Source organism: Rhinatrema bivittatum, chromosome 9, assembly GCF_901001135.1.
Source record: "Rhinatrema bivittatum chromosome 9, aRhiBiv1.1, whole genome shotgun sequence".
NCBI classification, from domain to species: Eukaryota; Metazoa; Chordata; class Amphibia; order Gymnophiona; family Rhinatrematidae; genus Rhinatrema; species Rhinatrema bivittatum.
The window spans coordinates 41,507,677-41,533,070 of NC_042623.1; the positions used below are offsets into that span (position 1 = coordinate 41,507,677).

General features: G+C 42.6%; 1 protein-coding gene across 2 annotated transcripts in view; it reads right to left on the reverse strand.

Annotated features, from left to right (window-relative positions):
- Positions 1-2,510: 2,510 nt before the first annotated feature.
- The window catches only part of FBXL13 (F-box and leucine rich repeat protein 13), a 310,049-nt gene continuing 287,165 nt past the window's right edge, over positions 2,511-25,394 (reverse strand). The window contains exons 20-21 of one of the 2 annotated variants that reach the window (XM_029617147.1): positions 8,146-8,309; positions 2,511-3,176 (exon numbers count right to left, since the gene is read on the reverse strand). In XM_029617147.1, the coding sequence (XP_029473007.1) occupies positions 2,993-3,176; positions 8,146-8,309 (348 nt within the window). In that variant the 3' untranslated portion in view covers positions 2,511-2,992. Of the gene's footprint in view, positions 3,177-8,145; positions 8,310-17,597; positions 17,735-25,394 lie in introns of those variants that run through there. The other variant, XM_029617148.1, reaches the window with a different exon arrangement.

The following is a 25,394-nucleotide window of genomic DNA, read 5'->3' on the forward strand; positions in this document are numbered from 1 at the left end:
CTGTCCAGCAATCTTATGGTAGTATCTACTGGCCATAGAAGCCACCTTTATAATTATCAGTTTCCTATACTGTCAAAGTCAAGGCCCTTGTTGGTTGCTGTTTGAGTCCATTTCCCTGTTACCTCTTGCCATTGAAGCAGAGAGAAACATTGGAGTTGCATCAACAGCATAAAGACTTATTGGTTAAGGGTAGTAACTGTCACACCATTAAGTTACCCCCTGCATGCTTTTCTTCATTCACATCCTCTAGCCTTAAGGGATCCACAGTATTTATCTCATGCCCATCAAGCTAGGTTGAGAGAACATTGTACAAATCTCATCATTGTGTGAGTTTCCACACTCTAAAAGACATCAAATCTTCACAAGAGTGCACCGTTTTGTTCGTACGTCTCACGCTGCATGTCAAAGTGGCCCTTAATCCCTACACTACTACCTAAACCTCACCTCAAGTTACTAAGTGGGCCTCCTATAGTTGCATAAATAGCTGCTTACTATGGTGCCACCCCCAGAGTATCTGCCGTCCCCAGCCTAAAAATGGCCAAAACACAATTTGCAAAAAAAATCACAATTTGCATTATGGGCATATCGCATTACATCGTACCTCTTAATTTCAATGAAACAGGTGTACTTATTTTCAGTGTTAAAACTGTGTGATACGAGTTATGGCTTCGCACTTTGTGAAGCCAGCCCACGTTTACAAAATTCCTGCCTCCGACTCCGCCCCCAATCCCTCCCCTTTTAAAAATTAGCATCGCACCATGCGTTATGGTGGTTTTTGCATGCGTTAAGGCGTTTCTCGCATGCCTTAACGCATGCGAAAACACCATAATGCGAGTTGGAAAATGACCCCCTTAGATTGTAAGCCCTCTGGGGATAGGGAAATACCTACAGGACCTGAATGTAATCCACTTTGAAATGCTGAAAAAAGTGTGAAAAGCGGAATATAAAAATATAAATAAATGTTAAAAAAAAATAAATACATTTGGTGAGAAAGGTAATTGTGCTGGGGCTGCTTAGCAATTGTTATCGAATTTGAATTAATGACGGGAAGGGGGACGTTAACTAAATCCACGCCTCTAGCACTACATTTTCAAAAGAGAAACTTTGATAAAATGAGAAAAATAGTTTAAAAAAACAAACCAAAAAAATGAAAGGTGCAGCTACAAATCTTAAGCATATGAAACAGGCTTGCACATTGTTTAAAAAAAAAAAAAAAAAAAAAAATACCGTCTTCGAAATGCAGTATCCCACATATTAAGAAAGTCGGGAGGAAGGTGAAACGATTACCAATATGGTTAAAAAGTGAGGTGAAAGAGACTATTCTAGCCAAAAGATTTTCATTCAAAAATTGGAAGAAGGATCCATCAGAAGAAAATAGGATTAAGCATTGGCAAGTTAAATGTAAGACATTGGTAAAACAGGATAAAATAGAATTTGAAAAGAAGTTGGCCTTAGAGGCAAAAAAAAAAACTCAATAAAAACTTAAAAAAAAAATATCTGATGCATAAAGTCTGTGAGGAGTCGGTTGGACTGTTAGATGATTGAGGATTTAAAGGGGCACTTAGGGAAGATAAGGCCATCACAGAAAGGCTAAACGAATTCCTCCTTCGATGTTTACTGAAAAGGATGTTGGGGAGATACCTGTTCAAGAGATGGTTTTCAAAGGTGACGATTCAGATGAACTGAACCAAATCACGGTGACCCTGGAAGATGTGGTAGGCCAGATTGACAAACTGAAGAGTAGTAAATCTGGACTGGATGGTATAGACCCCAGGGTTCTGAAAGAACTAAAAATTGAAATTTCAGTCCTATTTCAATTAATTTGTAAACTATCATTAAAATTACCCATTGTACCTGCAGACTGGAAGGTGGCCAATGTAATCCTAATATTTAAAAAAGGCTCTAGGGGTGAGCCGGGAATCTATAGACCAGTGAGCCTGACTTCAGTGCTGGGAAAAATCGTGGAAACTGTTATAAAGAATAAAATCACAAAACATTTAGATAGGCTTAGCTTAATGGGACACAGCCAGCATGGATTTACTCCAAGGGAAGGCCTGCCTCACAAATCTACATTTTTTTTGAAGAGGTGAACAAACACATGGACAAAGGTGAACCGGTAGATGTTGTATATTTGAACTTTCAGAAGGCATTCGACAAAGTCCCTCATAAGAGGCTTCTAAGAAAACTAAAACATCATGGGACAGGAGGCGATGTCCTTTTCTGGATTACAAACTAGTTAAAGGAGAAAATGAACAGTAGGATTAAGTGATCTGTTTTCACAGTGCATTGGCTCAGGGCTCTGTATTTGTACTGGTGCTTTTTAATATATTTATAAATGATCTGGAAAGGGGTACGGCAAGTAAGGTGATCAAATCTGCAGATGACACAAAATTATGCACTTAAGTAAAAAAAATTCTTTAATGATGTCAATTTTACAATGGAGCCCTCTGAATGTGTCTATAACACACCCCCCTTACCCCAACCCACCTCCTGAAAACTCACCCCGAATGAAAGTGCCCCCTTACAATGGTCCTTTTATAGAATATCAGACTGAGCCCTATAAAGAGGTGCTCTCTCATGTTCACCAGACTCCTGCGCCTAATGAGGGTATAAAATGCACATATTTTTGTGCATGGCGATTTATGCGCTTTTATGGGCACACACACGGTTCTTTTAAAAATCTACCCTCAAATAAGCAAAAATTGGCATGGAAAAAATGAATCCATTCCTTCTTGCAAGAGGAAAGACATGCTTATCTAGTTTGTTTTTAGTATTTTTGTAAGTTTAAACCACTGCTCAGACAGCTGTATATACACTAATCATAAGCCATGGCTACTGCATGTTTAACAGATTTGCATTAGGTTCCATGATTTCAGTTATTGATAAAATAGAACTCATTCTCTGTATTCATTGAGAACATTTTTCTAGGACAGGAAGTAGCGGAGGTCCTGTAATATTGTTAATATGTGCAGTCGTTGAATGGAGATAAAAATTAGATGCCATCAGTAGTTTCATTGAGAAATAACACTTCTTGACGCTCTGATCCTGCTTCATGTTCTTTTTGTAATACAGGGTTGAATAGGTTTCCTTTATGATCGTATCCAAACCAGGGAGGTGGATCATCATTACTATATTCTAGTTTTTCCACTCTGGTTTCAGCTTTCCAAGCAGCAGATCTATAATAAAACAAAAAAACAAAAATATATATATGCATTATAGTAAATTGTAGATCAAGTATATATCTTCAGTTAGAGGAAGACACTTATAGCATGCATTAAACCATAAGGAAAAAGTAGAAAGGGTGAACAATACTTTTTTTTATTTTTTGCAGTATTGAATGACTAAGGGACAACAGATGAATGGCAGGAATACAAACAGAATTGAGATAGACCCTAGTACATTTACATAAGAGAGTTGGTATGGATTGAACAAAACGGAAAGTAAGCCTGGCACTGAAACCAGGATATTAAGGGACCTTAAAGTATTCACAAAAACAATGGAGTGCCAAGTCATTCTTTGAAGACAGGCAGAAAACGGAGATGTGATATACTTTGATTTTAGTAAGCCCATTTCCACAGAAAGCTCCTAAATAAGCTGAGCACCTTAGAGCTGGATGCTACAGTAACTAACTGGGTTAGAAATTGGTTGAGTGACAACAAGAGGGTGGAATACGTTTACTCCAAGTAAAGGAGGGTTATTGGTGGAGTGCCACAGGAATCTGTTTTGGGTTCGGTTCTCTTTGATATTTTTACAATTAATGATGTATAGGTGCAAAAATGAGACTTAGTCAAGAGTTTTTGGCAGCTATAACATAAAAGTCTGGTCATGCAACAGGTGCAAAGAGCAGGACATGATTTGAGGTACTGATGTGTACCAAACAGGAGAGGGATCTTGGGATAACATGTACGTATGATGATCTTGAGGATGTCCTTTTTTGCTAACAAGGCAGCATTGAGAGTTAGAAGAATACTAGGGTCAAAGGAAGAGGTATAATCAGAAAAAAAAGGTAATACTGCTATATAAATAAATGTGACATAATCTGTACTATTATCCCCAGTTCCAGAGGGCTGCCAAAATGGTGTATGAAGTGAGACCAGAATCTAAATATACATATTTTGGAAGCGATGAGGCAGAGATGGGATATGATAGAAAGTATTCAAGTAGTTCAAAGATATAAATAATTCACAAGAGGCATGTATTTTTTTTTTTAGTGGACAGGACATTCTAAAACAAAGGATTATGGTATGAAACTGGGTGAAAAAAATAGTAACATGGAAATATTCCTTCACTGAATGGTGGTGGGTGCATGGTGTAGCCTTCCTTCCAAGTTAGGTGCTGAAAGCAAAAACTATCTAAAAGCAAGAAAGCTTGGGGCAAGCACAGAGAATCCTTTGGCCTAAAGATTGAGTGGGGTCTGCCCTATTGCAACTGGAAAAAAAATGAGAATAGATGGGAGAGAAAACAAGATGGCATCCGGAGCGGGAGCATAGCCGTGAGCTCCGCATTTCTCATTGCCTGTATTAAGCTTTCCAGCGATATTTTCATCCCAAATGCCTCACAAAAGAAAGGGCAAGGTCCGGGTATTCCCACCCGACCCAGACCTTGCAACCGGACAACGGCTAATGACAGACTTCGCCACGGTCGCACCAGGAGCGGGGGAGGTCAGCCCCATTGGAGTTGTGGCGAGAGGAGAGCCATATTCTCCCGGGGAACTCTCACTAACCCCCCCCCGGATCCCAAAACGCCGGCGCGAGCTTTGCCCCTCGAGGGCGCCGGAGGCGCTGAGAAACATACCCAAGAGGTGAGGACAACTCAGCGGGGTGGCCCAGAAGACGTCCTCGAGGCCGGTGACCCCAGAGGAATCCTGCAGTTTCGCGTGGCTGAGACGCCAGGTAGTGAGGGGGAAATGGCGGCGTCCACCTCCAGGACAACGGGGGAGCCAGACGAAGAAGCAGGAAGTGGGGTAAGAAAATCTCTCACCCAGCAATTTACTAAGCCGGCGAAAATAACCCTGGAGAATATCTGGGATCTCATGAACGGAATGTCGGTTAAACTAGATAATCAAGCCCTACAACTTGAAAATATTTCCACTAAATTTGGGTTGCTCGAAAGAGAAACACAACAGAAATTTACTGAACAAGGTAACTCCATTAAACAAATAACGGATGATATTAAAAGCCTCCAAAATACAAATGCTTCAATAATATCAGAAAGGATTTCCACACTGAGAAGGCTGGAGTCTATTGAGAATCATGTAAGACATTTAAATTTGAGATTCTTGAATTTCCCCGATTATAATGGGGGAAATCCCTCTGCTATCATTCAAGAAATATATTTTGGAAGCCCTGAAAATTCCCCAGCAAGAGATACCACCTGTAAAAAAAATATTTTTTCTTCCAAATAGAACAAGCACTCCTCTAACAGTTCCCCAACAAGGGTCTGGATTTCAAAATCTGACCGATTACCTTGAAAATTCCAATATAGAAATAATAGATCGTGCTGTTCTTTTTGTTTCATTTTATGAAGAAAGTGATGTCTCTAAGATAATGAGGAATTATTTTAAAAATATTTCTACATTATTCTGTGGTGGACTCATTCGTGTTTATCCGGATTTGTCAAGATCTACTCAGCAGCGTAGAAAGGACTTCCTACAGATGAGACCTGAGACTATAGCACTGGGGGCTAGCTTCAAATTGAGGTACCCCTGCAAGTGCATTATCAAGCTGTCCAGGAACATATATATTTTCTTTCTACCAGATCAATTGAGGGCTTTTTTGTCTGGAAGGAGACCATCCGATGAGAATGTTGGGACAATGGAAAATTAGGTGCGAAGAAGGACATAAAAAATTTGATTGATATCGTGTGTACTCCTTGAATATTTCCTTTCTCTCCAATATTCCCTAAGTATTAAGAGACTGGATATTATGTTATTTTCATTTTCATTGTATTTTGAAAAATTATCTTATTGTTATTTCCTAAATGTCTCTGAATTTCGGATACAAATGTTTTGTTTGTATATTCTTTAAAAAGATGATAAATAAAGAATAAAAAAAAAAAATGAGAATAGATGAGCATTTTGGTCTTATGTTATGTTCTGATCTAAATGTACATGGGTAAACACTAATTATAAAAAGGCCTTCTGATAAATCTCTTAAGCACCCTTTCTCTTTGTTCAAATGCTCTCTTTGTTGTGATTATACTGTTTAGTGGACCCTTGAGCTGGCCTACCGGAGACTATGGTAAGATGGACTATTGTCTCTGAAGGAGGGGGAGCAGGCCGGGTGAAGGAGGTGGCCTTCACACCGGGCGCCCGTACTCCCCAGGAGGAGCCTGTGGGAGTCGAGGGATAGGGCTAGGAGAACTGAAGAGGTGTCTTCACCCTGGAAGCCGAGACTCCCCCGGGAGGAGCCCGTAGGAATCCGGCCGCTAGGACATAGGCGAGGAAGGATGCTGAGAAGGTGAACCAGGATCAAGCAGGTATCTTGGCTGGAACTGAGGCAAGGCACGGAAGCTGGAACCAGGCTGGGACTGAAGCAGGGTACTGAGGCAGGAACCTGGCTGGAACTGAAGCAAGGCACAGAAGCAGGAACCTGGCTGGAACTGAAGCAGGATACTAAGGCAGGAACCTGGCTGGAACTGAAGCAAGGCACAGAAGCAGGAACCAGGCTGGAACTGAAGCAGGCTACAAGCGAGAAGTTAGTGAACTCCGAGGCACACAGCAACTAGGAACCGCAAGGTAACCTCGTTGCAAGGCGTCTGCTAGAGGCAGGCGCCGACCTTACATACCCACCGGCGTCTGATGTCACGGGAGCAGGTGGAGCAGTGAGTGGCGGGAAAGGGCCTATATCTTTCGCCTCTTTGCGCGCGCGCACCTAAGAGGAGGGCGGCTGGCTTGGGCGTCCTGATGGCATCGCCCCTGCGGGGACACCGCTGAACAGGTCCGGAACCTGGTGAAGCTCTCCAGCGAGACTGGGCCCGATGCCAGAAGCCAAGAGGTAAGGCCCCGGTAGCGAGTGCCGCGACCGGGACCGCAACACTCTTTAGTGTAAAAAAAAAAAAAAAATGTACCTGGAAATGTTAATGCTCAAGCAACTTGGGTACTTGTAACTGTTTAAACTGAAGACTGAGGGCCTCATTTAAATGCTTTGCTTGCAATGTCCTCTTGCATGGAGAGTAATGGAGTAGCGTAATAACAGATAATGACCTATTTGTTCACTAAGGGGCGGATTTTAAAAGGCCCGCGCGCAAGTCCCAGGGCTTTCGGAAAGGGGAGGGAGGGGGCATGTCCGGGGGCGTTCCCGAAACGACGCAGCGTTTCGGGGGCGGGCTGCAGCGTTTCGGGGGCGGGCCCGGGGGCGTGGTCGAGGCCTCTGGACCAGCCCCCGGGACCGGAGGACGGAGTGGGGCTGCCGGCCGATGCGCGAAAGTTACGCCTGCTTTCAGCAGGCGTAACTTTGCCAACAAAGGTAGGGGGGGGTTTAGATAGGGCCGGGAGGTGAGTTAGGTAGGGGAAGGGAGGGGAAGGTGGGGGGAGGGCGAAGAAAAGTTCCCTCCGAGGCCGCTCCGAAATCGGAGCGGCCTCGGAGGGAACAGGCAGGCCGCGCTGGGCTCGGCGCGCGCAGGTTGCACAAATGTGCACCCCCTTGCGCGAGCCAACCCCGGATTTTATAAGATACGCGCGGCAACGCGCGTATCTTATAAAATCCAGCGTACTTTTTAAAGATGTACCCCTAAGTCTACTGAGTTATCCATACCCATTGTTACCACAATCTATTCAATCTCTGGTCTTCTGCCTTCCTTGCCCTTACAATGACTCCCTGAAGCTGTCCCAAATTTGCTGGCATTTTTTCAAACGTGCTGGAGAAAAATATGTTAGTCTCTGTGGCTTACTGAGCTTTAGGATAATGATACCCATAATGGCTTTTTTTTATGTTTGCAGAGGAAAAAGTGCACAGAGCTCTCAACCAGAAAAATCAAACTACTGTAGAAAAGTCAGTGTTACTAAACAATGATTTGGTGCTTAAACTTCTGAAGATTACTACTGAAGGACTTTTTTTTTAATGAACAATTTTATGATATAGTAGATAAAATCTGTGTAACTGTAAATACAGGCATTTCTTATAGATTGAAAATGTAAATTCTTACTTGGTAATGCTCCTGCAGTACAGCATCTTAAGGATCCGAAGTTGTTTACAGCCTTTCCAAAGGTTTTTGAGTGATCTGTCACTGAGATGTATGCATCCAGAAATGTCCAATATGTGAAGATAATGACACACCCCAGATATGTACTGAATGCTCAAATCAGTTATCTAGAAATGGAGCATACAGAAAATATTAAGGCCTGAAATGTTTTAACCAGGTTGTCCTTCAAATAGTTTTATTAATAGAATGTCTACATTTCTTTTTTTAAAATGCACTTCAATGGCCATATTGTTTATTCTAGAAATGTGATATTGATATATTTTTTTAACATAATATTTATTGAAGCAACATGATCAACCCAATATAATGTACAACAGTGCAGATATATATCATAGCAATGAGAAAGATATCAAAGCAGTGAACTTAGATGAAAAAACATGATGGGTGCTCCATCTCGCTTCAGCATTTTTTTTTTTACAGCCCCCCCCCCCCAAAGCTAATTGAGTTACGAGCCAAACTCACTCATTTGTCACACACACATAATGGATTCCCTGGCTTGTGGGTATTTATGTTGACTTCCATTTAGAGACTCTCTCCCATAATGCAAAGTATTTTTCAAGAACAGAGCACTATGCTTATGGCTAAGCTCTTTCTTCCTTAAAGTTTCTAACACTGCAAAATGAAGCATTATTTGGTGCCAGTCTTGAAAGTCCAGAGCCAGGGCCGTGTGCCAAGTAGATAGTAGCACCTTCTTTTCCAACGTTAGAGAGATTACCACAAACATCTGCCCCCACCCGGAAGGGCAAGGTCTTCCTCGAACAGGTGTAAATAAATGAGGCCACCTGATGATGTAATTGGGGTGTCCAAGACTTGCTCTATTGCTAAGAATACTTTACTCCAGCAAGGTTGAAGTACTGGGCATTCCGTGAACATATGAGAAAAATTGCCCCACCTGTGAGAACACTTCAAACATTCATTAGAAGACCATAACCGTAGTTTCACTCCTTTTTCTCTGGTTAAGTACCAATGGTGAATACATTTGAACTGAATTTCACGCAGGTTGGCAGGGACCATACAGCAATAAAGCATGATAAATGCTCTGCCAATATCTGGCGCATCAATCTCTATTTGCAAGTCATAAGAACTTAAGAAATTGCCATGCTGGGTCAGACCAAGGGTCCATCAAGCCCAGCATCCTGTTTCCAACAGAGGCCAAACCAGGCCACCAGAAACTGTCAAGTCCTCGCTCCATTGCTTGGCCAAAAAATCCAGATGTAGCGAGGACTGGTATTGGAACAAAAAGCGTACCCAGGTTCCAAATCTATTGACGCGAGGAGTGGTTTCCAAAAAAGTCTCCTCTTCTGAAAAGGTGATTAGTTTAGTATTTCTCTGACTGAACTCCAAGGCATAGTACCTAGCTTGTAAATAAGCAAAAAAAAATGTTCCCTGGGATATCCCATTGTTCTTGAAGTTGTTGAAAAGACCATAGGGTTTGTACATCTGATTCCACTAGTTGCCCAAGGCAAGACAACCCTAGTTCTCTCCAAGTATGAAATACCGAAACCGTGAGACCCTCTGGGAAATCTTTATTGCCAATTAAAGGTAAAAAAAAAAAGGAGAAAGAGCAATAGAGCTCTGTGTGGTTGCCCTCCAATATTCCCAAGTGTTCTGGAACGCCCCCAGCCAAAATGTATGAAGATTTAAATTGCGAAGGGCAGATTTATGTATGTGAAGTAAAAACATCCCATGGTAGAGGGCAGCCCACTCATCCAGTAGCCCCTCTGGGTCAAATTTATGATACATATAGGATTGGACCTCTAATTAATACAAAAATTAGGCAACATTATACAGGTGCAAATCTGGGACAGCCAAGCCACCGTTTTATTTTTTCCCGCATAAGGACTTCCAATCTAAATCTCGGCCATCTTCCCTGCCATAGAAAAGCGGAGATCATGGATTTGAATTGAATTACATCCAATTGCTTCAACCAAATTGGGAGCATTTGAAGAGGATAAAGTATCTTGGGGAGTATAATCAAGGAGAGTAGTAATGAGCGCCACCATTCAAGAAGGGTTTGAACTTTCCCCATAACAGCTCCCACATTGATTAGATACAAACCACGAATCGTGTGAGTTATATGGATACCCAGGTATCTCATATCTTCTTCACGCCACTTAAGAGGGAAAACCCCCACCCATCAAGTTGGTAGATTGGCACGAAGGGGAAATGCAGTGGATTTCTCATAATTAATTTTTACCATGAAAAGAATCCGAGATCGATAAATCCCATGATGTCCATCAAACAGCCCTGTGGGTAAGCTAAAAATAGAAGCATATCATCATCAAACATGCTCACCTTAACTTCTTTCCTACCCATTGATAGACTCGCCAGTACATATAGCAGTAGAGATAAGGGGCAACCCTGACGCATGCCTCTCTCTAGACAAAAAGGTTCAGACAGTGCACATTAACCAAGATTTGAACTCTAGGACAGGCACACAGAACTTTCACCCAATGAATGAACAAGTCCCCGAAATTAAAGTGCTCTAGTACCCACCAGATATGAGATCATTCTACCCGGCCGAACGCTTTCTCAGCCTCCAAACCCACCAACATGCCATCACTATCTGTGCGACCATTTAACAATACCGTAAGTTGCATTTTCAGCATGTTAGCTGAAGAGTGCCTGTGAGAAATGAATCCCATCTGGTCCTGTGCCATAATGGTATGGATAACTTTGTTGACCCGAGCAGCTAGCACCGCTGAAAAAATTTGAATATCCTGATTCAGGAGTGAAATGGGTTGGTAGGACCCCGGCACCAAGGGGTCTCTGTCTCTACCCGGTTTTAGGAGAAGCACAACTGTTGCTAAGTTATTCTCAAAACTCATTTTGCCCTCAGACAAGGCCTCCCCATACAATTCCCAGAGGGGCTCAAAATTCCATGGCTCAAGAATTTTAAAAAATTCACTGGGGCCTTACCTAACTTAGGCTGCTTTACCACCGACTGGATCTCCCCAGCATAATGGGATCCTCCAACTTAGATTTATCCTCAGAGGATAAACTGGGAAAGCAATCCCCTGGAAATGCTTCTGATGGTTCGCTAAGTCGGATGGTGCAGTAGTATAAAGATTCTGGATAAACCCCTGAAAAACTTTAAGGACCGCTTCCGTATCTACATGGTTTGAACCACCAAAGCACAAATGTGGAATGAAGGTCTTTGGCCCTACATTCCTCAAACGCGCCAACAGCTTACCAGACTTGTTACCCCATTGAAACAATTTGTATTTATAGTATTGCAAATTGTCTTGCCTTGAAATCCAGTAATGCATCCAGTTCCCTTCTGGCGGAGGCCAATTGTTGTTGAATTCCTAAGGTCATACAACTAACGTGAGTACGTTTGAGAAGGGTTTCTTGTTTGGACAATTCCAATTCTTTTTGGGCAGCCAAGCGCCTCTTCCGTACCTGATAGGCCAAAATATGACCCCTAAGCACAGCCTTCGCCGCGGTCCAAAAAATAGTGTCCGACAGATCCTGCGTGAGATTCAATTCTTTGTATTCCTCCCATTTGGCACACAAGAACCCGACAAATTCTTTATCATGATAAAACAAGGGGGACATTTTCCAAGGGGGTCTGATCCGCCCCTCATCAGCAAACGCAAGGGTGCATACAAGTAAAGAGTGATCAGAAAAGGAAACCGTACATTTCACATTTATGCAGTTGAGAGAAACAGGATAATGAGATCAAAATGTAATCTATTCTTGAGTATACATTGTGGGCATGAGAATAGAAGGAGTACTCTGTATCATGAGGATGAAAGATATGCCAACTATCAATAACTTTCAACTCTTGGGTTAAAAACCAATGCCTATATTGCCCTGCGACCTCTTGGAAGTCTTGGGAAGTCGACAATCTTCCTGAAGGTTATCCGTGATGTTAAAATCACTACCCAAAATAAAAACATACCCCTCCCAGTGCAGTAGTTTGGCCACCAGTGAGGTGAAAAATTGGTGGGAGTAATGGTTAGGGGCATTCCCGTTAGCCATGATAATTTTCGTGCCATACAAAGAACCTACTATGAACAGAAATCTGCCCTCAGGATCAGAAAATTGTTTCTCAAGTATGAATGGGATGGCCTTGTGAATTAATATAACAAAACCTCGCTGTCTCATTGAATAGGAAGAATAGAAACACTGTCCCACCCAGTCCCTCCATAATTTGGCATGCTCAGTAGCATCCAAATGTGTTTCTTGTAAGAAAGCTATAGATATGCCCCGCTTCTTGAGATCTGTTAATATTTTCTTTCGCTTGATTGGTGAGTGGAGTCCATCCAAGTTAAGAGAACATAAGGAAAGCTTAGTAATCAAATAAGGACATTTTTAAAACCAAGCATGCGAAGGAAAAAGGATATATAAGCAGAGGCAACCCCCCAGCCCAAGCTCCCTCCTTTAGAACAAATATTGACATGATCAAATGTATCAAATGAGAGATACATTTTAGCAATGTATAGGTAACACAATACACATCTGAAGCACGTTATAGCCAAATACACAAGCAGCCCTGGCACAAACATCAATTCACACAAATATACACTCTTGCAAACACCCAAACGCACCGAACCCAGTAACCCCATAAACCCTGAATTCTTGTAGAAACCACCCCACAAAAGTCCAAACGCAAAGTTGTTCCTGATCTCTGCGTAAAACAGCAGCATCGTCCCCACAAGTCTCCTGGGATCTCCATGATAAAAAGTAGAAGGGAAAAAATTTCTTTCGCAGCAACTGCAAATACATTTGGATATTTGTCCGCTCCCACAATGACGAAAATCCACAGCCATCTTGAACAAGGCGGCCCACAAACTTGACCGAAATCGTGTCTGCCATGGGTTAGAGGCATACCTCTGAGATATCACAATCACGAAATATAAAGAAACAAATCTGAAAAATGTTGCAGGTTACCAGTTCAAACAAAGTCGAACCATTACTCATGCACTGAAAAAGTTCATAGCACCGACCCAGTCATTAGTGGCCATTCTCAGATCAGTAGCCCCCTAGACCCACACATAGGACCAAAGGGATCCACATTTCAATCCTTGAGAGAGTCCAAGAATGATTTAGCTTTTTGCACCATTGTAAGCATTAATGTGTTCCCCTGATGAAACACTTTTAATTGTAGAGAAAAGCGCACACCATGCTGAAATAACTGGGAGCAATTGGATGAAAAGTACCCTGGGCTGCCTGGACTCTCGCAGAAAAGTCCAGAAAAAGTAGCAGCTTAGAGGTGCCATGTTTCAAATCTGAAGTTTTCCAAAAAGCAGCCAATATTTTAGCTTTATCAGTATAGTGTAAGTATTTCATTATCACCTGCTGTGGTCTGTTGTCATTAGGCCTTCCTGCGCCGAGATGATGTGCACGTTCCACAAGGATTTTCTTGTCCTCCATCGAAATTTGTAATGCTTCGGGCAACCAGCGCTCACAGAAATTAAGTAGCTCCTCGCCTTGAATAGTTTCCGGGACTCCAGCAATACAGATATTATTTCGATGACTGCAGTTCTTCAAATCGTTTAATTTATCTTCAAGGAGTTTGTTTTTGTAAGTTCACTGACTGTGGCGCTGAGAGAAGTGAAGCGATCTTCCTGATCACTCACTCTATGGCTGATCTCAGTTAGAGAAGTATGATAACTTTCCACCTTGTTTCGCAAATTCTCTATTGATGCTTGTAGCTTTAGACGTTGGTCTGTAATTGCCACCGACACCATGTGGGTCAAGTCTTTCAATGCCGTTTCAGAGATGCCTTCTATGGGGAGCTCAGGATCAGGCACCATTTTATTTATTTATTTATTTATTTATTTAGAATTTTTATATACCGACATTCTCGATAGACATATCGAATCAGGTCGGTTTCCATAGAACAAAACAGTCGCTGATAAGGCGTTACATAGAACATGAGAACGTAGATATAAAACACAGTTTCTGAACATAAGAACGTGGCTATTAGATAAATATCAATAACAGGTTAAAGCAACTCAAACAAAGTTTCTGAGCATGTCAAACAAAGTTTCTGAACATAAGAATGTGACTATTAGGTAGATATTAATAACATGACAAAACAGATTTTAAATGTCGCAAAAATAATTGTCTACAAGATAATGAACTAATTGAGTGTATCAGTTAATAGTACAAAATTGGGTGATATGATCAGAGCATGACACTAGCTGACGTACTAGAGCATCAACAGTGGTGCCTTTGGTGACAGTCCGTATAAGGAGTGATTAGTTCACGAGGTTTGTGTTGTTCTAAATTGCCTGTTGACCAGTGTTTGAGTGTTGCTTCAGTTCCGGGAAGGCTTGCCAGAAGAGCCATGTTTTTAAGTTTTTCTTAAAGGTTTGATGGCATGTTTCTAGTCGGAGTTCTGGAGGTAGTGAGTTCCAGAGGGTGGGCCCTGCTGTGGAGCGTGCTTGTTTTCTTAATAGGGATTTGATTGGGGGGGGCATATAGAGATCCTTTGTATTTGTATCTGATGGGTCTTTGTGATGTGTGGGGGTGGAGTTGCGTGTTTAGATGAAGGTGGGCGGTGCCCATAATGTCCTTGTGGATCATCATTAGTGTCTTGAAGGTGATCCTGGATTTTATCGGAAGCCAGTGTAGGCTGAGTAGAATTGGTGTGATGTGTGTTCTTTTGTTTGTGTTGGTGAGTAACCTTGCCGCAGCATTCTGCACCATTTGTAAAGGTTTTGTGGATATGGCTGGGAGACCTAGTAGAAGGGAGTTGCAATAGTCTAGTTATTACTAATCGGAAGTCGCTGAAATGGAGGAGCGGTTTCATATTTTTTAATACTTGAAGTTTGAAAAAACATTCTCTAGTGGTATTGTGGATGAAGGATTTGAGGTTAAATTGATTGTCGAGTCATACCCCTAAGTCCCTGACGGATGGGGAGTGGTTAATATATGTTTTTGCAAATTGTGTTGCGTTTGAGAGTTGGTGAGAATATTGTTGTCATCTGGTGAGATGATGAGGATTTCGGTTTTGTTGTGATTGAGTATGAGGTTCAAGCTGGATAGCAGACTTTTGATAGATTGTAAGCAGTTGTTCCAATGTTCCCAGGTTTTTTGCAGGGATTCTGTGATGGGAAGAAGTATCTGTATGTCGTCAGCGAAGATATAGTGTTTTAGATTAAGGCTGGAGAGTAGGTGGCAGAGAAGTAGCAGATAAATGTTAAAGAGAGTTGGGGAAAGAGATGATCCTTGTGGGACTCCTTGGTTTGATTTGATGGGTATTGATTCTTCATTATTGATCTTGACTTTATAGAATCTATTCTCCAAGAATGATTGGAACCAGTTGAGAGCTTGTCCTTGGATTCCTATATCGGATAGCCGCTCGAGAAGGATGGAGTGATTAACTGTGTCGAAGGCGGCGGATAGGTCAAGAAGGGTGAGGAGGTATGGTTGTTTTTTTTCCAGATTTAGGAGAATAGTATTGGATAATGATGTGAGTAGTGCTTCGGTGTTTTGTGATTTCCTAAATCCGAATTGGAAAGGGGAGAGTATGTTGTTCTCCTCTAGGTAATCGGCCAGTTGTTTGTTAACTAATCTTTCCATCACTCTTGAGATCAGGGGGAGGTTAGCGATTGGACGGTAGTTTGCAGGGTCATCCGTTGAGAGGTTAGGTTTTTTTATTAGGGGTTTCAGTATGGCTATTTTTAGTTGTTCTGGGACTTTTCCTTGAGTTAAGGAGCAGTTTATGATGTCTGCTAATGCTTTGGAAATGGTGTTGGGAATGGCTAGTAGCAGATTGGAGGGAATGGCATCCAAAGTATGTGAGGAGGGTTTGAGCTTGTTGAGGATGATTTCGATTTCCATTGATGATGGGGTTTCGAAGGATGACATGCTGAAATTCTTGGTGGTTGTTGAGGAGCTGGGGGGCATAGGTGTCGGCTGTAGAGAAGAGATAGGCTTGAGGAGGTTGGTGATCTTCTTATCAAAGTATATTGCTAGTTCCGTGGCTTTGTTGGATGCTTGTTCGTCAGGGATGGTTGGTGGGGCTGTTTTTGTTAGCGATGATACAAATGAAAATAGGGCTTTGGAGTCGAATGAGAAGTTATGTATTTTTTTTGCAAAGAAATCTTTTTTGGCCTTGAGGATGGCTGCTCTGTAAGTGTTGAGGTATGTTTTGTAGTTTAGTGTTGAGACGGTGGAGGGAGACTTGCACCAGCTGCTTTCTTTTTTCCGAAGTTCTTGTTTAAGGATTTTAAGTTCCGGGGTGTACCATGGATGTCTATTAGCTTGGGGTGGTTTCAAGGTTTTGGTGATGGAGGGACATGATAGATCCGCGACCTCGTTTGTTATCTTGAGCCAGGAGAACCATTTTGTCTTCTGGGCCTACCACGTGGTCTGTGCCTTTGCACAATCTATTTGCTATGAGCAATGAAATCTGCCACTGGAAATTGCCATCACCAGGTGCAGGCTGATGAGCAATAACTAATGCTTAAAACTGAGGTGGGAGCTGGGGTGTAAAGCTGCAGGAAGGTATATAAAAATGCGCTATCCCAAGGGTGCAGGGTAGAGGAGTGTCCGCTCAGCCCAGCAACATAGCCACGTCCACGATATTGATATAATATTTTGATCTAATAGTTTTGTCATAAAGAGACCTTTGATGAATGGAGAAATTAAAATTTAGATCTACATGATCTAAAACTTCCAGTAAGAATTTAACTCTGGACTCAGTATTAACTTAAGGCCTAATTTTAAATCACCGGCGCATATAGAAATTGGGAGATACGCGCGTGGGGATTTTTAAAGGCCCATGGCCACGTGTGTCTCCTGGTATGTACCAAAAACTGGCGGCCTAAAAAAGAGGCGGGGCATGGGTGGCCGGCCGGCCGACACAACTTACTGCTGGCGCTAACCTTTAAAAAGGAGATAGAGCAGCTTTTAAACTAGAGCAAAGTGGAATGCCGACAGTCGCTCGGCAGTGCATGGTTCGGAGAGAGGTATCTTCAAAGGATACTAATGATGCATTAGAATTAGGGCATCCCGACAGTGAGGTTCCAATAATAAGAAAAGTAGTCCAAGTGCCTGTAACTAAAAACTCACCTGAGCTAAAAAGTTCTAACTTATTCCTATCAATTAAAAAGCAGAATGAAAATACAAACAAAAAACAAACTTTGAAATGTTTGTATGCTAATGCCAGAAGTCTAAGAAGTAAGATGGGAGAATTAGAATGTATAGCAGTGAATGATGACATAGACTTAATTGGCATCTCATCCCTTGTGTGTCGGGGAAGACTATAATGATAGGAGTATACTACCATCCACCTGGTCAAGATGATGAGACGGACAGTGAAATGCTAAGAGAAATTAGGGAAGCTAACCAAATTGGTAGTGCGGTAATAATGGGAGACTTCAATTACCAGAGATCAACAATAGCGCAAGGAAATATCTTAATTCCACCATGAATTTCAAAGAATGTATATTTATTTCAAAACATGAAATTGGCAACTACACTTTCAAGCAGCAAACATCTCATAGAAGTCCCCAGACACGGTCCCGTGTTTCGCCGTGGCTGCGTCGGGAGGGACCAACAACTTCAGTATAATCTGTAAAAAACAATATATAAACATAGTGGAACGGAAAACAAAAGGCTACATCATTTCAAACAATAGTATAGGCACATACCTCTTATGTTGACGTTAACAAGTTCACCAAGGAGCGCGAACGCTCTCATAGGCAGCAAACATTTAAAGAGACAGGCGCGAAACAGGAATCCATCGCGAGATTCATGCGGACCAATCATTACAGAGCCAGAGAACAAGAAACCAATCATACAAACAGATACCACTCAATCTCTTTGTTCAAGACGTACAGTGTCAAGGGTGTGTATCCATCTCTGCTCGGAGGTGCAGAGATGGATACACACCCTTGTGTATCCATCTCTGCAGAGGAGTGGTGGGGGGGGTGACTTCTCCGAGCACCGGAGGTGCAGAGATGGATACACACCCTTGTGTATCCATCTCTGCACCTCTGGTGCTCGGAGAAGTCACCCCCCCCCCCTGGAGGGGGCGTGTGACTACCTCCACCACGAAGAAGAAGAGGTCAGAAATGGAGTGCCCTGAGTGAGACCAATGATCAACCAGGGGTTCATCCCCTCTCTGGTGCCGGATATTCGAGCAATGCTCGATCATCCGCGTCTTTACCATCCTACTTGTTTTACCCACATAGAAAAGGGGACAGGGACACCTCACTATATACACAACACCTTGGGTAGTGCAGTCAGAGTCAGAGCGTAGTTGAAAGACACGTTTACTAACAGGATGTTCAAACGAAGAAATCGTATCCGTATGGCTGCACATTGCACATCGTGCAATGACCACAGGGTCTGTGAGTCCCCCCAAGGGGTGGTAATGCCGATTGCCTTGAAAATACAGTGTGGACAAGTCTATCCCGAAAGTTCCTGCCCTTCCGAAACGTGAAACGCAAGGAACCCTGAAACAAGTTAGACAGAGATAATGCCCGCCAATGTTTACGTACAATGTCTGCAACCGACTTACTTAAAACTGAAAACGGGAGAATACAGTTGTTGCATACCTCATCTGATATAGAAGGGAGCAGAAAAAGCCAATCCCGATTAGTGTATAAAGCTCGTTTAAAAGCCCGTTTAATCACCCGCATCGGATATCCCCTTTCTATAAAGCGCGCAGTCATCTCCCGAGACTGAATCAAAAAATCAGATTGTGAAGAGCATAAACGGCGGACTCTCAAAAACTGGCCAGTTGGGATGTTATCACGCAAAGCTTTCGGATGGCAACTGTGATATGATAATAAAGTGTTACGATCCGTTTCTTTACGGAATAGTGTGGTCACAAAACTATTATCCTCAACTGAGATCAAAATATCCAGAAAGGAGATTTGCAATGAATTGATACAAAAATTAAATTGCAAATGGCTATTTAATGAATTCAACCAGTCACAAAACATGTAAAGTTGTACATCAGGTGTCTGGGATACGAAGGAGCAGTTTTGTAGGTATGTTATCTGCTGGGTGGCTGGATGGTTTCAGTCTCTTTAGGAGGGATTTGATCTCCTTGGCTGAGGTGGGTTGGAAGGTATCAAATTTGGCTCCGGTGTTGGTAGGAATGGCAGTGGTAATCTGTTGTGTAGAAGAGTTGGAGGGAAGACGTGCTAGAGACCATATATGAGACCATAACTGCTAGAGTGAATGATAACCTACCAAATATTTCAAAATTATCACATTTTTTTAAAATTGAATAATAATGATTAGTTAAAAGGGAAAAGGCTGTGCTTAATGGTGTTCCAACCACTGGGTGGAAATAAGAAATGTTAAATTGGTTAAACATGGCTAATTAAGGGATAGTAGAATACGTCTGAATGTGCAATATGGGCTAGATTTTAAAAGCCCTGCGCGCGTAAATCCTCCCGGATTTACGCGCGCAGGGCACTCGCGCGCCGGCGTGCCTATTTTGCATAGGCCGCCGGCGTGCGCAAAGCCCCGGGACGCGCATAAGTCCCGGCGCTTCATAAAAGGGGCGGGAGGGGGTGTGTCCGTGGTCAGGGAGCGGTTTGGGGTGGGTCTGGGGGCGTGGCTGGGAGGGCGGTCCCGAGTCCCCCGGCACTGCGGCCTGTGCCGGGGGATGCCGAGGCGGCGCAAGTTACGCCTGGGGGGTGGGGTAGATAGGGGAAGGTGGGGGGACGCGGACAGAAAGTTCCCTCCTAGGCCGCTCCGATTTCGGAGCGGCCTCTGAGGGAACGGAGGCAGCCTTGCGCGCGCCGACCCCGGATTTTGTACTTTTGTTCGCGCGCACGTATGTTTTTAAGATCTACCTCTATATGTATTCTGGGGCTGGGATTGGGGGTTTTATATAGTTTTAAGGGAGGTATTTTGTAAATGTGTAGTGTAGGATTCTGTAACTTTAAATGTTTCAAAAAATGTGTAAGCCTGTTACATTATATGGTATATTATACCTGAAACCTGAATAAATCCTCAAAATAATTTATACAAATTCAACTACTTCAAACTCAATAAAATATAAAGCTTTGAAAATGGAGACATCTTGATCCACTGAAAAAATAACAAACAAAACAAAAGAAACTGCAAATATCTGATGATAAAAGCAAAAAAAACCAGAAGAAATTACTGTAATCTGATTTATCCAAAGTATAACCACAATCTCACTGAAAACCTCCAGTTGGTATTCCTCAAAGAACAGGAAATTTCTTCTCCAGTGAAATGGTCAAGAATTCTACAATATTTTAATAAAAAAAGCCTCAATTGCATTCCTATAGGAAATACGCATCCGATAGTTAAAGAGCATGAAAAACTGAAGATGGCTTGGGTGGGACAGATATATGCAGCATCATACTCTTCACATAGCCGGGGTGAATACATTTTGATATACAAAACTTTCCCTCTGCAAATACATCGCTCTTGGTGTGACCCTGAAGGGTAGATACACAATGCTAGAGGGCAGCCTATACAGCCAGATTGTGATATATCTATGTATGGTCCTAATACAGGGAACATGGAGTTTTACAACAAGATGTGAGATATATTGCTTGATTTTGATACCATGCAGTTATGTATTAGGGGAGACTGAAATATTTGTGCTGACCCAACAGTAGATATATCCCAGGGAGCGTGTTCTAATTTTGAATCCAGGGGAGGTTTCTTTAATTTGAAACAGATGTTCAGCTTAATGGATGTCTGGAGGAAAAGAAATCTGCAAGGCAGACATCACACTTTTTTTCTCTGCTAGACATCAGACATGAGCAGAATAGACTATTTCCTGTTTAATGGACCCTTCAAGCCTACAGATTTAGAAACTGAAATATTATCATACATGATTTTTGAACATTATGCAGTGGCTATTCAGCTTATTCTATATAAATCTTTGGGCTCCTTTAGACCATGGAGAATGAATACTTCTCTACTGGGAAAGAGGGATTTTTCAAAGACAAATGGAGAGAAGTGATTCAAAATTATGACATCCAGATTCCCATAATGGAATATGATCCCACATTAAGAAGGGAAGCCTTAAAAGCAGTGGTTGGGGGGGGGCATAATATCTCACGCTAGTTATCTTAACTGCCAGAGAAATGTGAGACAGAAGAAGCTGGAAACAAAAATAGAATTCATTTACGTAAAGCAAATGGTTCTATAAGAACACTTAACTGATTTTGGCAAGGGATGAATTAAACAGATGTAAGTTGCTAATATAGAAAAATCCTTGTGATTCACAAAACAAAATTATTACAAATAGGGGGAAAGGTGGGTCCCTTGCTAGCAAAGTTGATTTAAAATAGGATGGACAATACAATCAGTTAAGGTATTAGGGATGAGCAAGGTAACATCAAACATTTACCATCAGATATTAATAAGTTATTTGCCTCTCATTTTTCTATTTCTATAGGGTGTGGCCCATACCTGCAGAGGGAGACATTCTTTTTGGAATTGCTAGGACTGCCATGTTTCCCACTGGGAAGAGGCTGCAGCATTATCAGTTTCTATAACGGCACAGGAAGTAACTAGGCTCATGAAGGCCCTAGCTGGAGGAAAACGTCCTAGTCCAAATGGACTGCCAGTGGAATTCTACAAAGCATTTGCAGAGTTGGTGGTCCCACATTTGAGTGAGATGTTCAATTACATCAAAACCTCTGGATCCAATGTGGACACTTTATCTCATGCTCTGATTGTCTTAATTCATAAGACAATAGATGCAGATATGAAAATTTTGGCTACTGCAGCTTCGGCTGGAAAATCTTATGCCAACTCTCATCCTTGCTGATTAAACATTATTTATTAAAGGGTGACTATCAGCTAACAACTAACAACATGATGTCTTGCGCTTGGCTGCTAAAAAGAAAATCTGGGGCATTGTAATATCAATGGACATGGATAAAACGTTTGATTGGGTTTCATGGCTCTTCATGTTTGCTGTGCTGAAACATTAATTTCCCTGAGTCCTTTACTTCTTGGATAAAGTTGTTATAAACAGAACCCAAGGCTAGAGTAATTATGAGTGGGGCAATGTCTGATATTTTCACTATAGGGCAGGGAACGAGATGGGTATCTTCTATCCCTGCTACTATTTGATCTCAAGAGAGAGCCCCTGGCTCAAGCAATCTAGATCTCGTAGTATTCAGGGTTTTGACATGCTTTTTTCTCAGCATTCAGACAAGTTAAACCATGACCAGTGGGTTATGCACCTCTACAAGCAGATGGAGACAGAGCTGATGTCACGGTATTATATACCCCAGCACTGACATTAGATGTTTGCCAGTTTTCTCCATCTCCAGCACATGGTGGATATGCATCTCCCTACTGGGGATCGTCTGTTTAAAAAAAAAAAAAAAAAAGAGAAGGAGAAGGAGAAAAAAAAAAGATTAATCATGCGCTGCTTCTCCTGAGGTGAAACGTTATGGTCCCTCCCTCACTTGAGTTCTCCTGAGGTGATATCTCACGATTCCTCCCTCAGTCGAGTGCCTCGGTCTGGTAACTGATTTTAATGAGACAATTAGCTGAGAGGCTAGCAGGTGCGGGAAACCGAGAGTGGCAGTGAAGGCATTACCCTTCTCCCCCTACAGCCGGAGACTGACTCTGTACTTGGCTGGGACGAGATGAGCTCAGGTAAGGAGATTTAAAAAAAAAAAAAAAGAAAATACATACATAAGAGGGATAATTTTAGAGATTCCTCCCCCCCTCTTCTGGTCTCCGACTCTCAGCATGTTGATCTGACGTTTGTTTACTTCTCTAGTTTGGAGAGTTGCAACAGATTTGGCAGGTTGAGCAGCCTTTTGGTTAGGTCCCGCTATCAGGCTTTGCTGAGATGCCACGTTGGAGGCCGAGGCAGTGTTTGCGCGCCTCCTGCACAAGTCTGCCGTGAAATAGTGACTGACACTGTTCACACCTGCACGTCCAGATTGGGTGTCCGTCTTGACCGAACAAGTTGGGTGTCCAAATTTTGGGCTTCTGTAGTTCATATGTTCCTCAGATCCTAGTGCCTAAGTTCTTTATCATAAGAGAGTACGTGGTTATAGGACATCCTATCTTAAATACAGGCACCCCATACTTGGGTGCCCTAATTTTAGGTGTCCTGCTTTTTGGGTATCCTTTCCGGGCTTGCCTTGCACAGCTGGATGCACCATTGTCAAATGCTTGTTTGTAAGCTTGAAGTTAGTGGAGATCTTATCCATGGCGCAGGTAGCAAGAATCCTAAGCGCCTTGCGATTTGCACTGCTTGCCATAATCTGGCATCACAGCAGGATGTCCCCTTTAATCATGTCAGCACTGCCTTGAAGCTCAGGGAGAGTTTTCTCCCACAGATTTGGCTGAGCCTGGCCCTTCCCAGCAGTATACGGGAATGGGACTGGAGGGGGGATCTGTCAGAAGTTTTGCCTGGTTTTGAGGCTCCCCTAACTGGAATTTCAGCGGAGGAGGACTTCTCAGTGGGCGCCTCTCCAACGTCCCCTGGTTTTTGTATGGATCATTTCACCTTTACTCTTAAGTCAAATTTTTTCAAGGGCTGTAGTCCCTTCTAATGATCGGAGGAACTGGTCAAACCTGGAAGTTCAGGATCACAAGTCTGATGCCGGGGATAAGTGTCGGAGTACGCCCTGGCCTGCTGCAGGTTCCACTGATGTGGACTCTGCTGGCTTGGATGACTAGGGTAATCCTTACTCCATGGAGGATAGAGAACTTCCTCCAGGTTTGGAGTCATATATAGGGGTTGCCGACTCTGATCTCCCAGACCCTGACAATGCTGGGAGGCTGCGTGTTGGTTCCACGTCTGAGCCAAAGAAGAATCCCATTTTAGTGCCTTGAGTGGCCTTGAATGGGATTCTCCAGAAACTAATTTTAAAGGGGGACGAGCCTTGGTACCTCAATATATATCTAAAGGAGGAATCAACTAAATATACATCTAGACTGATTTGGTCATCTCAACCAATACAATAGCTTGCTGTGTGATTAGATCTCTATGCAACATGTGACCAAACTGGTTAAAAGACAGGAAACAGAGTAGAATTAAATGGTCAATTTTCTCAGTGGAAAAGGGGAATACGACGAGTGAGGTTATCAAATTTGCGGATGATACAAAATTATTCAGAGTAGTTAAATCACAAGAGGATTGTGATACATTACAGGAGGACCTTGCAAGACTGGAAGATTGGGCATCCAAATGGCAGACGAAATTTAATGTGGACAAGTGCAAGGTGTTGCATATAGGGAAAAATAACCCTTGCTGTAGTTACACGATGTTAGGTTCCATATTAGGAGCTACCACCCAGGAAAAAGATCTAGGCGTCATAGTGGATAACACATTGAAATCGTCGGTGCAGTGTGCTGCAGCAGTCAAAAAAGCAAATAGAATGTTAGGAATTATTAGGAAGGGAATGGTTAATAGAACGGAAAATGTCATAATGCCTCTGTATCGCTCCATGGTGAGACCGCACCTTGAATACTGTGTACAATTCTGGTTGCTGCATCTAAAAAAAGATATAGTTGTGATGGAGAAAGTACAGAGAAGGGCAACCAAAATGATAAAAGGGAATGGAACAGCTCCCCTATGAGGAAAGGCTGAAGAGGTTGGGGCTGTTCAGCTTGGAGAAGAGATAGCTGAGGGGGGGATATGATAGAAGTCTTTAAGATCATGAGAGATCTTGAACGAATAGATGTGAATTGGTTATTTACTGTTCAATGCTGCTCCCCCAAGGGGAGGAGCTAGCAATTTAAGGTGAATCCTTGGGTCAATGGCAAATGACAGCGCCCTCAAGAGGAGATCCTGAGAGGGACCACTGGCTAGGCTGGAGTATTGAGACAAACACACATAGTTCTTTATTAGACTGGAAGTAGAACCACCAGAGGTGGCAGTAGTGAATTGATGTGCCCAGCAGGGCTGAAGTCCCTCTGATACTGGAACTATGATCTCTGAGTTGTTGAGCTGTAAGGAGAGACCATAGGTAGTGAGTAGACAGGGAATGCTGGACATAACCAGTGGTAGATGATACACTCACAATTGTAGATATCTGTAATGTCTTCTTATGCAACAGAGAGTCTTCAGTATTCAGGAACAGGAGCCGCAGGCGAGTACTGGTTCCTATAGGCAGTCTGAAATAGAACTCACAATAACTGTGTATGGGATGGCTTCTGGAATAGAAGAGAGGCTAGAAGAGATTTAGGAACATAGGAACCGGTACTCGCTCCATGAGGGCCTATCTGTTAATCTGCAATAGTAGCTCACAACC